The 15,440-nt window shown below is 50.3% G+C and overlaps 3 protein-coding genes across 3 annotated transcripts; 2 read left to right on the top strand and 1 right to left on the bottom strand.

Moving 5' to 3' along the window:
- The first annotated feature begins 2,431 nt into the window (after positions 1–2,431).
- Positions 2,432–6,634, top strand: pkaap (A-kinase anchoring protein pkaap). Its single transcript, XM_003739738.2, has 13 exons — positions 2,432–2,727; positions 3,279–3,448; positions 3,565–3,798; positions 4,007–4,108; positions 4,231–4,373; positions 4,457–4,819; positions 4,919–5,017; positions 5,102–5,251; positions 5,397–5,483; positions 5,587–5,636; positions 5,754–5,898; positions 5,992–6,071; positions 6,234–6,634. The coding sequence occupies exons 3-12, from the start codon at positions 3,675–3,677 to the stop codon at positions 6,067–6,069; spliced, it is 1,341 nt and encodes a 446-aa protein (XP_003739786.1). The 5' UTR covers positions 2,432–2,727; positions 3,279–3,448; positions 3,565–3,674; the 3' UTR covers positions 6,070–6,071; positions 6,234–6,634.
- A 2,374-nt stretch (positions 6,635–9,008) lies between these two features.
- LOC100900438 (receptor-transporting protein 3) lies at positions 9,009–11,164 on the top strand. Its single transcript, XM_003739737.3, has 4 exons — positions 9,009–9,040; positions 9,907–10,036; positions 10,150–10,335; positions 10,467–11,164. Exons 2-4 carry the CDS (start codon positions 9,911–9,913, stop codon positions 10,629–10,631), a joined length of 477 nt encoding a protein of 158 aa, XP_003739785.1. The 5' UTR covers positions 9,009–9,040; positions 9,907–9,910; the 3' UTR covers positions 10,632–11,164.
- A 787-nt stretch (positions 11,165–11,951) lies between these two features.
- Yod1 (Yod1 deubiquitinase) lies at positions 11,952–14,288 on the bottom strand. The gene is made up of 5 exons (XM_018638118.1): positions 14,067–14,288; positions 13,423–13,665; positions 13,038–13,323; positions 12,660–12,928; positions 11,952–12,561 (listed from the first exon to the last, which is right to left on the bottom strand). The coding sequence occupies exons 2-5, from the start codon at positions 13,657–13,659 to the stop codon at positions 12,391–12,393; spliced, it is 963 nt and encodes a 320-aa protein (XP_018493634.1). The 5' UTR covers positions 13,660–13,665; positions 14,067–14,288; the 3' UTR covers positions 11,952–12,390.
- Between the last annotated feature and the right edge of the window lie 1,152 nt (positions 14,289–15,440).

Here is a 15,440-nt window from a genome sequence, read left to right as displayed (position 1 = left end):
CGCAGTTTAGCTCTCGGTAGTCTCCGGGCCTCGATAGTCACGGACTACAGGCGTCACATGGCGTCATCAAAACTGAAGTATGAGGCTCGGGTAGAGCATCTCTCGATCTGATAACTTGGTCTTAGGACTACGGAGTCTATAGTGGTCACGATCCTCGTCCACACAGACGGCTCTCAATTATTCATGATGGTCCTCTCTCCGAAAAGGAGGTGGGCTCAAAGCACGCGCATAGTCATCCGGAACGACGTCCGTCGTTTATAAGACACCTCGACGCACCCCTGGCAAAACACTTATGGGCAACAGAGGTGTTGACGACTCAATCAAGTGCTCTGATCGAATGAGATTGATCCCACCGAGTTGAAGAATGAGAACTCATCCGACTTGGGAATTCGTGGGAGAATTACGGAAGTTCGAATGAAGACGGCGATTGCCTCGTAGCTGGAGTACCCCTCGTCTGCCCTAGAAGATAGCGACTGAATCTGAAACAAAGAGGTGGTATGATAGGCCGACTGCAGACAGATGACCATGGGAATCGAGGACGTACGGTTCGCTCGCTCGGGAGTGTCGGAGCTCCTCGTGCTGTCGATTCGGCGCTTCACTCAAAGAGAACCACTCATGGTTCACTCCAAGGGTCGTATACCCGCATAGGAATCAGGATCCTCTCCAGAATGTCTCATATTTTCCTTTATTCCGATTGTGAAATATCATTTGAAGTGAGCAACATCACTTGAGCAATGGTTGAGCTCCTATAGATATATTTGTCCTGGAATTCTTCTTCATGTGGCATCCGTGGTAATCGAAGCACCGATCGAATGAACACGATTCAATGGATACTTGTCGCTCGTTTCTTTCGCTTCACCGAAGGTTCTTGGATCAGAATCCGACGCTATCCGTAGACCTGAGGAGCGATGGACTCGAGCTTATCTTGAGGCCTGAGATGGAGCAAATCCGGAAATGAAAATACACTCATCGTCGCGACGGATTTCACACAAATATCAGACGAGGATACGGGCTTGAGCCTCCGGTAGAATACTCTTCCGATCTCTCTCCCGGTCTCGGGACTCTACAGGAGTCGAGATAACAGGTTTTCTATTGTCGTCACAAAAATTCGACCCGGGAACTTGAGAAAGAGTCGGAGCCGGCATTCAGCTCCCAAAATTCGCTCAGACAGTAATTCGTCTCCCTGAGCTGACGCCAACAGCCTTTTCATGTCCCGGGGCTCACCGAAAGATCATTGTCCCAGCGGGCAGACTCAGCGAGAGGAATTACCCGGTTCGATCGAGACCGTGTTCCCAGGAATTGTCGACATCCGGGATAGAAGTGGGCTCATGTCGCTTTAGCGGCATCTTTGCGATGTTCAGATTCGATCCGACGCAATAAGCCGATCACTCACCAGAGCGGTCTTACCTCCCGACTCCGAGGAGCGGCTCAGCGACAGAGCTCTGCTTGAAAAGAGGGAAATTCCGTCCAAGATAGGATTCAAGAAGATCGGGAGGATTAAGAATACTGTGTCCTCAATCCGCCGCGAGTGCCCTAAACGCCAATGAACTCGCATCGCGGCTCCGTGTTTGTCTTCACCAGCTCGCGAGTATATTCCATTGAGAGGATATCATCATCGACAGCGGCGTACACAGAATTTTTCTTGGGGAGGGGGGCTTGATCGGGTCTCCGCATGGAGTAGGGCGATTCGCTCCTGTACTACAGTATCACGAAGGGACCATCTAGGAGCCCCCCTGCGTACGCCCCTGATCATCGATGCTCGCTGACCAAGGAGGAGAATCCCCACTCATCGCGTCAGCTGAGCGCTCCACGAGCTCGCCGAGAGACAGAGAGAGAAAGTGGGTACACTCTGTACTCTGGATTTGCTCTGGCATGAGCTCTGTCTCCTACAAGTTTTCGGCGGCTTGCGGCAGAGTAGCTCGAAGCAGGTGAGGAGTTTGCTTTTTCGTCCTTGCGACGTTTGCTGCGCGAGAGGGGTCATCGGGAGGGACTTTTCCCTCCGAGGATGAGGACGAATCAAGATTCATGGCTGATTCAGATCGATGATGCCGTCGAGTGTCAGATTTTCAGACGCCCTAGGTATCTGATGATCTCTGCTTTCAGCTCAGCTGGGAGCTGGGAGCGAGTCAGTGGGTCATACCCTCACCAGGAGAGAGGAGCGACTTCCGCGCCAACCGCCGCGCTTGGTCTGTCGTCTGCTGCGCTAATATCTGAGCGGTCCATCGTCCTCACCGATGCTAGCATAAACTCGACATGATAACCGAGTGAAACCCGGATTTTTGAGAACTCGAACCATTCGTGGGCTCCCGATATGGCAGCGCAGTTGATGACACTGAACTCCCCTCCTAGGAATCATCGTTCTATCGTGAATCGAGCTCCGTCTCATTTGACTACCTGTCATCGGAGCGCTCAGCATTTAGCACGTTAGAGAAATAGGAGCATATACAGAGCGATCGAGTAAAGAGAAAACTACGATATTTCTTTTTCGCTGCTGACGTGCATGGGAAACCAGAGGGATACAGAAGACGCGAGACAGCATCATGATCCTGGGAATGACTCCACGCCCGAAAAGCACCGTCGAGCTCTGAACGAAGGCTGTGAACAGTTCCGAAGAAGACTAGGAGCAATCAATGGAATCTCACATACAATGTGATCCTTTCGTGTAATAGTGACGTCTGTTGAGATTTTGCTCATGCTCCGGTGTGATGAATTTCCTCAAGAAGAAAAGTAGGTTGTTCTGCGTCGATGGTCATTCCCCGGTGCTTTCTTAAAAAAATATTCGAAGTACGCATCTCGAAAGAATATCTGGTGTTCGAAATGGATTTCTCACACCCCGGAGAAAAGCTCACCCGTGTCAAGGACCTTGTCAGTTTCGAATGGTCACAGTTTACCGCGGACAAATGTCACGCAATCGGTCTTTCACTCAGGAATCAGTTCCGAGCTCTTCGGTGCGGAGTCGAAAAACCGTCTTGGTAGTACCTTAAGCTCTTAACCCTGTCAGAAACGAATCCGTAGAATTATCCGAAGCGGTTGTCCATTTTGGACATCGTCGGTAGTAATCGGCGAATAATCGGTCGTCCCCCGCAAAGATACCACCTCGAGTTCGTTCGGGCTCATATGTTTATGCTTCCTCGTTCTGCGTAAACATTCTTGGAGCTTTCGTAGAAGTACATTGTTATTCATTCGGGTGCTGTTCGCGCTTCTCTACCGATTCTTAGCGCAAGACGTATTTATTCTCTTTCATCTCGGAACTGAATATGATTTGTGACCTTCTGCAGGTTCTTTGAAGGGGGTCACTCGCAATTTCGAACGTAGTTTGAGTCTCGGTTCGCTCGAGTTCGCATTGAACCGTGGAATACGGGAAAAAACAAACGAAATCGGAGAGATTCGGTCCTTTCGCAAACCTTCAATGTCACGCTGCAAGAACTTCAAGAAGGAATCCGAAAAGGTTGGGAATCCATGACACTTGTGTAGAATTCTGTGACAAATATTCAATGAAGAAGCTCGGCGATTCGGATCATAGCTCATCGATTGTCGAAGTAAAATCAACGACGTCTATCCCAGCTGAACGAGAATATGACCCATCGAAACCGCCCCGGACGAAGGCTTGTTCCTTCCGCTCATTACGGGAATTGCTGGCTGACAATGCCTCGATTCCATATCTGATACAATTCATGGAAGCCAAAGGTGCACAACACTTGTTACGGTTCTGGCTCGAGGCCGACATGTTCAACAGAAGTAGTCAGGTTCTTCGCTCGGGAAGTCACGTGAAGCAACGATTCGTCAAGACGAGAGATCGTGAGTTGACCACGGGGATTATAGGATAGGTACTTACAGTCGAGTCGCATAAATAAGTCATATCGAGCATTTTGGTGGGCAGAAGGATTATCCCACGAGGCACTCTGACAAGAGATTACTCCCTCGCTTCTCCGATCACGTGCGTTCAGATCAAGATTCAATCATTTCAGCGATTGCTAAAACTAGATCAATATGCTCCTTTCTGCAGCTCTTCAAGCAGATCCCTTGAGTCCTTGTGATGAGCCCCTGGAGGCTGTCGACGAAGATAGCCCACGAGGAGCACAAGTTTCCGCACCGATCTACGCTGACAGTGAGTTCACAGGACATGGCCTTGAGCTACTTCGGAATCCCCTTGTTTTCTCGGAGGGAGACCCGTAGAGCAATCGCTCGCTGCTGTCGGAGCACGGGAGACTAACATCCGTTCCCTCCCAGGTATTGGTCAAGACGCCCTCCACATCTATGAGAAATTCCTCGGACCGTCAGCAGCACAAGAAATTCTACTGGAACCTCAGACTTTAGAGGAAGTGATCTCCTGCTTGTCAAAGGAGCATGTTGACGGAAATTGCTTTTCCAAGGTTCGCTGACTAGTGACATAAGCTCCCGAACTAAGATTGGAATATAGACTCGGGCCTTATGCATCTGAATCTCGGATTTTCAGGCACAACAGGCAGTTTTCGATCAGATGGACAAGCAATATTATACGGAATTCCTCCGCAGTCCGTTCTACACCCAGAGACAAATTGATATTCTAACAACATCAAACATGGCTTCGGGACCTGGTCTGGTGGACATTCTTGCGAACGACGGATGTCTATTCTACCTCATGGAATTCGGGGAACAAGTGGGAGTTCGTCGCCTGATTGACTTCCTGATCGTCGCCGATAACTTTTCTACGCACACCGGAGCCGTAGACGCGTTCGCGGCCCAAGAAGCCCAGAAAGATGCCATGGTTATTTATGATAAATTCTTTTCTCTACAAGCGGAGACGTCTCTCGGCTTCAGCGACTCATTACGGAGCGAGGTACCCAACTTTCTCTCGGATCGGGATCATAAAGGATATATGTAGAGGGTACTTCGATCCTGAGAAAATAATAATTTACGAATCGCTTTTCGTTCCCAGATCGAAGAGTCGATCTGCTCCGAAGATGGCCCAAATCCGAACACTTTCGCTCTGCCATTCGCAATAGTTGTTCGGTATCTAGAGAACGAGTTTCTCCAGGTAAATTTTTGAACAAATGTCCGATGCTGAAATCTGCTTGATGATCGTGTAGGAATTCTCAAAGCTCGGGTCCCCCTCCCCCAGGCTTTCTTCAACTCAGCTCTATACCAAAAGTATCTCACCGAGTGCATCCAAACGGTTCAGAAATCAAGTCTGCGACCAGGAGGTTACCACAGGGCGGAGGAAAAAGACGCGAGCAGTTGTAGCGACACGAGCAGCAGTATAACTCAACAAGTAAGCAGCGTTTCCGATTCGAGGAATCGTCCCGGGCCCGAGTACGGTACAGCTCGGATTCATTACTCAATTCATGATCCAGTGAAAAGAATTGTTTCGTGAGTGAAATCCGGCTGAATGATAGACAATCGTCCCTCGACCGCAGTTACATTCTCCCCGTACGGCTGGTGGGAGTGTCTCCTCTGATCATTTCGTCGCGGGCTCATCGTACTCGGATCTGATCGAGGACAAGGTGAGACTGTCGAGATTCGGGCTTAAGGAATGGGGTGACGAGGATATAACGAATATGCTTTTGAGCGAGTGCGGATGATATATTCTCCTCCTCCATTTCCCAGCACGTCAGCGGCGCTTTCCAGAGATTGCCCGGTCGAGCTGCGATCCCGAGGTAAGGAATATCCCACGATCTGGTCGTCTAGTCGCCTGCCCATGTCGTCGCTCCATTTGGGAGGCTTATCTCCTGGCTTGTACCGATGGAGAATAAATCTCCTGTGGTCGGGAACAGATTACAGCTGCTGCACGTCGATCCGCTGGGAAAACTAACATCGGAATTCGAGCCGGAACCGGAGGGGGCCGTCGGCGCAACGAGCACAATATCCAAGTTGAAAAAGCTTGTCGGGAGATCTGATCGTGTCGAGGAAGAAGAACAGGTATGCAAAGGCCTCTACTCTAGCCGCATGACATATACCATTAGCCGCATTACGTGTTCCGAAGAACTCTGAGAGAAGTGATGCTCTTCACAGGCTTGGGAGGCGGCACATCAAATGATCAGAGAAGTACAGTGCCTCACTACAGCGAATAATAACAATATACCACCTTGATGGTAAGATAGCGCCGAAATTTTCGTTCGAGAGCTGCAATCCGACCTCAGAGATATCCGACTGGAAGATGATTGTCGGGCATGAAGTGGAGCTTGAAATCTTCGCCAATCGTTGCCAAGCATACCCATTCTCAAAATTCCGTCTCACAGCAGATGGCCTTTCAGAGTGCGAATTTCTTCGTGATACCAAATGGAATGGCAGAATCTCCGTGAATCTCCGCTCGCTGAGCCCCTCATCCTGTGAGAAGGAAGAATGCTTTCGGAGTTTGCGGCCGTGTTCACTATCTCGTCAAGAACAGTGGTTCTTTAATAGCATGCTTGATGTGGGTCGAGGCCCTTCTCTCGGAGTATTCGTGATTGAAAAAGAGGAATGTTGTATAATTTTGAGATGAATTCCTCGAGATGGCGGCTCCTGGAGAACGGAAGATGAGTCTCCCGCGAAGCTCTTATTCAAAGCCTAATGGAAGCACGGCGTCGCTAGGCGCCTTCGCGAGAGGAAAATTTGAGCGAACTTGAGGGAGGGGGGGCTGCCGGGTGAATCATGTTGCGCTTTTATGGGGAGGAATCGAAAGCTTTGTTTTTCGCTCAAGGCCCGCGCGGTCTCCCCAATTAGCTGGGTCTCCCTCTCACTGTTTTCCACGATAACTCCGTAAGGACAGCTTGCAGTCTGGTCAGCGTGTTGGCCTCGAGGGCCATTTTTCGAAACTACAAAAAATGAGTGACCAATGAAAATGCTCGCGGATTCGACTCACTATTCGATACCTGTTCTATTGTCCGAAGGTATGGTGAGAACGTCAACTCTTTCTTGTGATATAAGAGAAACATAGAATATCGATGGTTGGACGAATAAAGCTATAATTTCCGATAAAACCCGCGATCACTCCGTCTTGTAGCAAATCCAGCAGTCAGGAGGGAATGAATTTGGACGAAGTCGGGATGCTTGCCTCAACGATCATGACAGGGAAAAGCTAGTGTGACGACCACTTCTGTTTGGGGCACGGCTTCGAGGGGGGATGCTCCGAATTGATTCCGCTCCACTTCTTCATTGGCGGATCGTCGACTAGACTAAGTGCGGCGCGAGCGTTCTCGTACGACGCCACATCATCGACTGTCTTCATTGGCTTCCGGCGGAATCCAGTATTCATGAATCGATATATCATATTCACCGTAGTGACCGGAGTACCGTAGCGACCGCAGTGACCGAAGTGCCGTACGATCGTAGTACTGTACTATCGTAGTGCCGTAGTGGTCGAAGCACCGCGCGTATAGCCAAAGAGGATTCTAGATTCACAGAGACTGTATTGGATCAGTCAAACATGGAGGGGACAGAGGGAACGAAGTCCGTCCGACCAGCCGATGATAGCCACAAAAGCCTCTCCTTAGCCTGCGTGAGTAATAAACGGAAGAGTCCGAATCACGCCGGAGCTGCGCCGCCGCCACCGCCGCGTCAACCGCAGGGAATCATCGTAGTGTTCGAAGGGAGAACTTCGACTTTGGAGACACCAAAAATATGACAACTTGATGAGGGAACTTTCAGGGCCGGACCTCAGACCTGGACGGGGTCGAACCGCTCTTTGAGATCTAGGAGATGAAAGCCTACCTGGACCCCTTTCTTCGTTGAACGGATGATCAGATGTTAGTCTGAGCGATCTTCCTCAGGATAATCCCGTCTTAGGCGATGCCCATCATGGCTGTAATTCTTTCGCCACCACTCCGACCATTCCCCTGAATCAATCAAGTCCGGATCAAGACGTGATCAGAATTGAAGACCCGCTCAAGAACGCACAAGATGGAAACGTCACCTGAACGAAGGAGCTCATTTAAGCACGGGCACGGACAGCACCAAGACTGGGGAAGAGCTTGGGAGCGCCAAAAATAGGTGGGGCTTTTATGATACTCTCAGATCCAGGCACCGTCGCGTCGGTCGTAGCGACAGTTCCGTGGAGCTTCCACTGGTGCTGTATGAGAAACAAGAAATCGATTCGGTGGGCTCGGAATCTGTTTCGGAACAGGGAACAGTTCCTCGTGGAACTTCGACGCGGTCTGGAGCGAAATACATATTCCGGGGGGATCGAAGATGTTTCTCCTCATCGTTGATATTGATTTTACTCCTCGCGAACCATTCCTTCACGCGGTATGGGGTTTCCGCACGAGATTTAGAGATCCCGTTGCATAATCTTTGGAATGCGCCCATCAACCTGCGACAGCTCTCACAGTCAAGAGTCAGAATAGCAAGTCGGAATCTATGCTCCATTCATGTGGGTAGGCTAACTAATTCGCTCATTCATCACGCGGAGCACTGGCATAATCCCTCATGGAATTGTCCTCATCGATTCCGGATCAAAAACCCTGTGTTCGTGGATAGTGGAATCTAGCGGCGACGCAGCCGAGCGCGACAGGAGCGACGCAAGTAGACGACGGCAGCATATTTCGACTACGGATGCCCTGTCACGAGTTCCGTTCGCCGAACCAGGCACTACGCTTGACATGAATCGGGGCTGAGCTAACCAACTAGAGGAATGAACCGGTAGACATCAGAACGACGAACGTGCGGCAAGAATACCGAGCTGACGCGATGGCGGCAGGTCCGCCTACCGGAGAAAGCGGAATGAATCCTTCGCTTCGCTCAGTTATTGACTGCACCTCCAACCATAGTTTCAGAGGCCGCATCCAGGCAGTGCGTTCGCGTGCGTCGCGTATCTTCCGCTTCATCGATTTCGGAAAAGTATTGGAGCCTCCCGTGAAATGGGAGGGCACCCCAGTCGGACCATGGCCCAGTGCTGAACACAGGACTCGCCGGCATAAATTGAATTAGTTCCTCAACTAATGTCGAATTTATTCCTCACCGCTCTGCAACAGCCATGCAGCCCGCTGTGTACAGAATGTTCGGTCCTCACTCCGGTCCTGCCCTCACCGCCGGTCGCAAACCAGAATCTCGCAGTGGCTCATGTTGCGCCTTGGAAACAAGCTTAGTGAGTTCCCCACTCCTTGATTCGTGTGTCGCGAAAAATTCGAAAAGAAGGATACGTCCGTTCCCGATACTCTCCTCAGTCGATCTCGGACAGCAGAGAGCGACAAGGTTATGTAGATGGTCAGTCCCGTGACCGAAGCGCAATGGGCAGCGGTCACCAGCGGAGCGAGTTTCATAATATGAATCGGACTCATCAGCCGCTGGGGAGGGGAGGCAGGAGGAACTCCTCTCGAGATATCGATATCGAATTAGATTCGGAATTCTCGACTTCATTTGGAAGTCTGAAGAGCACACCACCCGCCGACTCAGAGCCGGCTGGAGGCGAGCCTTTTCCGGCTTGTCGACGCTGATGTGAGTCTGGATTGGCACAAAACTGCGCCTACTAATAGCGAGTCTACACGAGTCACATTGATTGCGCCCGAGTCCCACTAATCAAGGAGTAGTCAATCTCTCGTTCACAACTAAAACTCGTTGCTACATTTAATGACTACAGCCCCCGAGGGAGAAACTCTCTTCCTACCTTTTTAACAATAAGTCGAATGAGTACCTGAGTGACTAATCTCAGAGGGATTCCGAAAGCCTTTCGATCTCTGAGAAAGAGTTCCCAGCCCTATCCAGTGTACCGAGAAGCTCTTCTCGACATCTTGGAGCTCTTCCGGGCTTTCTCCTCTGATCAGGCTCTCCCATGTACCATGAAGGGATTTGGACGCTTGAGGGCGGCGATTCTCTCTGGCGGGAGCTTGGCACGATGTCACTCAAGAGTCATCCGAGAACGATGCCTTCTTCATGTTCGAACGTCTGCGGGACACACGAATTAGCGCCTTAATCGAAAGAGGACTCCGAGTTTGATCATAGCCCCTATTACAGTGGTATGGAACAGGTTTGGTTGGGAGAATTCGCGAACCTCTTCCAGTCCTACCGACCTCATCAATGGAGCTTATTCCCCGTCCACTCAGCGCCCATAGGATTGTGGAATCAGTTTGTCGATTCGGCCAAGGTGAGTTCTCGAGCGAATCAGCTCTGTGACCGGGATGAGTTCGACGATGAGCTTGGGAACAAATAAGGCTCCGGGTGATTAGAGATTCTCAAGCTACACGCTCCAACTTCTAGGTGCGCTTCAGTTGCTTGGAGTGCGGTCACGGTTGGACGTCCATGAAAGGAAGAATCGCATACTGGTTCGTACAGGCATCGAACGGGGAGGGATTCATCGCTTTTAAGCTGTACGGACAACAATGTGATAAGTGTAAAAGTGGTCGCTTCCAATCCGCCATGTGGTATCCCGAGGAGGTGGTCAAGGTGAATGATTTCATCGCGAGACGCGATGCCAAATTTATATCTCTACTGAGCAGCTGCAAGAGCGCGGGATGAAGGGAAATTACCTTTCGGCTAGCATCGGGTGTTTCTGACCGGCACTCGCTCCTTCCCAGGTTCTTGTCAATTTATACAATCGTGTGGGACAGGTCTACTACGGTTTTATCGAGCCACCGATCCAGAAAACCCGAAGGGCAGGCAAACCTCGCACCCCCCACAACGCCTCCCTGTGTCAAGCGTGCTATGACGGCGTTTGTACTGAGCAGAATCGACTGACTTGAAGTTCCGCGCTGTCCACGGAAACTCCGCGGAATCACGCCTACGACTCGAAGGAGGCCGAAGTCGCAAAGTATTCTCACATCGAAGTATGGCCAAGGGACGTAGATAATAATGCGACACTTTTTGTTCTTAACACCAGCAGAACGATTTTCATGAATGACAAGCGCACATCACTCTAATCGGTAGAAGAAAGCGGTGAGACCTATTCGATGGGTCCCTCCGAGATGCACCACATATTCGGTCCGATGGATCAGGATGTCCGATTCCGCGCACGGAATACAATTGGTCTTTAGTTCGATCGGCTCCACGGGCGAACAGGCCGATGACTTCCCTCGAACGGTGGACCCATTCGACAGAGTTCGCTACATGGGCGAGCTTGCGGTGAGTCGTGCATTCAGTCGGACCTCCAGACCAGATTCATGGATCCGTAGGTGGATTCGAGGCGAGGATATCCGAGGGATATCCGTGATGTAAGCTCCAGAATCAATGTCCTCCTTCCTTTGAAAAAAATCTAATTTCATTCGCCTGCGAATGTCGAATAAAGAAGCCAGAGTCAGGCACTCCCCGACCGCCGGATAGAACACACAATCTATCTACTCGGACTCTATCCCTAAAATACAGGACCCTTCCGAAACGAGAAGCAGAACCTGACCGCATCGAAAATTTATTGCCATGAAATCATCCTCAAGCTACTCGAAGCGCATGCTGAGTTCCGCAGGCTCCAGCTCACAAAGTCGTACTGGGGTTTGGTATCTGATGGGGATCCCAGGGGTTACGTATTCCTCTGGGTACAAGCATCGAGGCTGAGGGCAACTCCGGAGACCGCAGCGGACAATACTACCTAGGCAAGGTCGACCCTCTGACATGTCAGAATTCAGTCGCTCCGACAACGCGCCCCATTGGCTCGTGCCTTCCCGATCCGACCGAAAATTGCAAGTCCGTCGAAATAAATCGTATCCAGCGTCCAAGGATGGGTTGAGGGACTCCTGAATAAAGTTCTGCGTCATCGTTGTCTCTCAGAAAGCGAAAAGTGAAAGAGATAACCTCGCGAAAAATGTCTATCCTCTGGATACAGTGGTCCGATGATTTCTTGAGCACTCTCAATGCAACAATCACAAGTCTCATCGCGGACGGATTTCAAAATTTCAAACTATTTCTTCTAGCAGCCATCTGATTAGTTCTGGCAGAAGGAGGCCCGATCCATCGAAAAGCGTATCACTCACAAGGAACTCGATGCTTCCATCACGACTCGAATAGTCAACCCCAGGAACTGACACGAAGTTCTAATTCGTCGATCAGCGTAGCTCCCGCATCGGATAAATGAAAAGAAAATATCTGGCGAAACAAAAGATTATTATCTCTCAAAATGATAAGTTCGGGCATAGTCGACGCTGGAGATCACGCTCGACCTGAGCCTGATCAAAATGACCGACAAACTTTCCCAACATTCTACATATTCAAGGCAAGATTACCGGGCCTGTCGTGAGAAGAGCGAGCCGTAGCTCTCCTCGATGCGTCATCATTATCTGCTCATTCACATGTGACTTTCCGTTTTTTGTTTGAGATCGAAAAACTGTTCCTCTGTCGTTCGAATATAAAGCAGTCGTCGGCGCAGGAAGAGCTCGTCCGTACGTTACAAAATTAATCGTATAAAACGGTATCGTTGTATCGGTTGGCTGGTTGGTTGGTAGGTTGTTGCTTCGTTCGTTGGAAGTTCAGTTGATTGCAGCGTTGCTAGATTTTCGTCGATGGGAATCGTCATCAAACTTCGCCGAAATTCGTGTGGCCGGTGCTTTTGGCGTGAGCTTGAGCTCCCGTTTGGCCAACTACTCCCTTATTACAAACTAGACACCGCAACGTGAAGTTTTGCACATCTGTGAATTGTCTCGACATCTTGGCCTCCCTCGCGAGCTCCAGTGCCATCTGCAGTACCTTGAAAGCGGAAACGGAACGGTGTTCGACCATTGATTGGAACAATCATTCGATCGCCAGTCTTGCCAGCAGCAGAATAATTCGTCGACGGGACTTACACTAGTGTCATTTATGTCGAACGAGGTCGTCACTTGGCCGTTGCCTTCGAGGGACTCTAGCATCAGTGGATCGTAATGAATGCCGTCGTAAATTAGAAGAATCCGTCTACTGTAATTCTCATCTTCACCGAAACGGTTCAAACGAACATTCTGTGTGTCAACCGCCACCATTTCCGTCTGGAAATGCTTCGAGAGGATAGCCAATTCTATGGCACCACCCCAGTGATCTTCGTTAAGAATCCATGTGCAGTATTCCCGGTTCGGTTTGCCTAAAAGATTAATAAATCAGCGTCGGGAACGAATCTCGGACCGCATAGGCTACAGGCTTTTGGTTCGACGACCGACACACACACGGAATTAATTCATCGACTGACTCACCGAGGAAAGCTTCGGAGTATGTGATAGGGTCGCTAGCGACAGCTTCAGCAATTATCTGTCGCAGATCGGCTCCCGCTCGGATATCAAACTTGCCACCCGAAATTCCGAAGTACACAGAAGTGAAAAGACAGGAGTTGTTCGAAGGGACCACCCGCCGCATCAGGATCCCTGCGGCGGTATTCGAGCCCGCATCGAAGGTCGATGGAGCGACCTGATTGGATTCTTCCGTCGGTTTCGCTTCTGCTTTCATCGAAAAACCCGAAGCACCCCCGGCGGTACTCGGTGACTGCAGAACGAGAAAGTTGAATTCAAAAACAATAAGATGCACCGTATTGAATTATATCCTCGAGTTAGGATAGGTTCAAGTTTCGGGAAGTGTCCTCACCTCGACCGTGAGGGTATCCCCTGAGCGAACTTGAGCTTCTTCAAGCGTTCTAGACTCTTGGTCAAGACTAATTGCCGATGGAGGGTAACCGGCCAGAACTCTATCCACGAGCTCGCCAGTCAAGGATAATAGGACTGCTTTCAATTCAGCGAGCGTGGAGTCACTGGTAAGACAATCAATCCGATGTTGACCCTCTCTGGTCCGTATGCGTAGCATCAGCTGTTTGGACGACGACATTTTCAACTGCAATAGCGAAGTACGGCATCTTGAAACAACTTCTGTGCAGCGATTTAAAGCAATTGGCAGCGAGTGCTCCGTTCTTCATTTCTCCGTTGAGATCAGATTCCCAAAATCCTACTCGAATTCTCGAGGGCCCTCTATCCAACCGAACACTCGAAACACCGGCCTTCGGAAGTGTGATCTCCAAGGCGAATCGACGACAGGATCTTACTTCACGGTGGGAAATTATTGCAAGCAATGATTGGAACGATAATTCATCCGGAGCGGTCGATAATACTCACGATCCGAGAGTCCTTGGGGAAAAGTAAGAACAGATGGAACGATCGATCAAAACTGAATCTGCGTATGAAACATTATCAAACCGACAATGCTTGTCATCTAGGCAGCGAATTCAAGTTACTCACCTGAATCTTGGAGCGGTGTTTCCCGGGAAAGAACCGGGAGAAAATAAAATGACTTGCGGCTCGGCCAAGTGACAAAGAGTGCGAACTGGGAAGTGCCCGCGCCCCGAACTCAGCACCTAAGGATCCGTCAGCACTGTCTGATGTTCCGGTCGACCGTCCCGTCAACGAGGCTATTCTTGGCGGCCGGCGATGCTGTAAGTTCTGGTGCTTACGGTGGTTCTTCAATGGATCTTCGCCAGGCTCTTGGGAGCCGCCATTTTGTGCTGAGAGAGAGACATGAGGAAGGGTTTGTTTATTCACTCGAAAGGGCCGATGTTAGTGCCGGAGAACTCCGAACACCGAACTTCCAGTGAGAGGGTCATCACTCATCACAGAGAGGTTCGAGTTTGATCTAAGGTTAACCATAGGGAGGTAAGACAAGACTCTGTCGATACCTCTGGCAGCCGACATCATCCAGAGCTCCCTCCAATAGGGACTACACTATCCAAGCCTCAGCTGGCGGGTGCTCTGTGCTCTGCCGATAGTGAGAATCTTCCTGTATTCGTGTGTTTGATGGACAACATCGTGAGGCTATCCCAAGTGCGTTCCTGCTGCAGTATAGACTGAGAGAAGCGATCGATACCTGGAGGAAGTCCCTAGTGTCACCCGATTTGTTTCCTCGGGAAGAGTTTTCACATGCGATCCCTCAATTATTATCGACGAGCTGACTGAGAACCATGAGGAAACCAGCTGTACTGAAGAAGTCCTCGCTCAACTCGAGGCAATCGAGGTCATCCGCTAACTCCTTGCGGAGTCGTCGAGAAGCGGCTCACCGAAGCAGAGAAACGGTACGGCAAGTCGATGGAAACCCTATGTGTCTCGGTCGCAGAACCTCGGAGAATTTCGGGCCAGCAATGTCCTCTGGGCTCCGAGTTATGTTACACACTCACCTACTGAACGTTTGTATGAACCATGATTTCCATCCCGGATCAAGGTGCGAGGATATGTCCGCCTCCTACAGAAGAATCCCGAGCCGGAACTGAACTCGGATAGACCCGTCAACGACACTCCGAACGTGGAAAGTTATCCGATTCAGCCAGAGCAGCTCCGAGAGCGACTGAGTGAAATTGTCACCATAACTATCCGAGATCCCAGCCCGGTGCGTAGTCCTCCGAATGCTCGCTCCTCCCTCTTCTTCCCCCTCGCAGAGTAACTGAGATGATGTTGGAAAGGGTCGTTATCGTTGAGAAAAATAATTTGGAATTCGTTCCCAGAGCGAGAGACGCAGCTCACGGGTGGCCAAACGACCGAATTATGCTTTGCTCAACTCAGGTTCACAGTCTCCGATAGAGGAGGCAGAAGACGGAATCGAAGGTGGGAACGAGTTCGTCCTTA

This window comes from Galendromus occidentalis, unplaced genomic scaffold, assembly GCF_000255335.2.
Source record: "Galendromus occidentalis unplaced genomic scaffold, Mocc_1.1 scf7180000076583, whole genome shotgun sequence".
Taxonomy (NCBI): domain Eukaryota; kingdom Metazoa; phylum Arthropoda; class Arachnida; order Mesostigmata; family Phytoseiidae; genus Galendromus; species Galendromus occidentalis.
The sequence above is the reverse complement of the archived record's forward strand: the minus strand, read 5'-3'. Positions and strand labels throughout refer to the sequence as shown.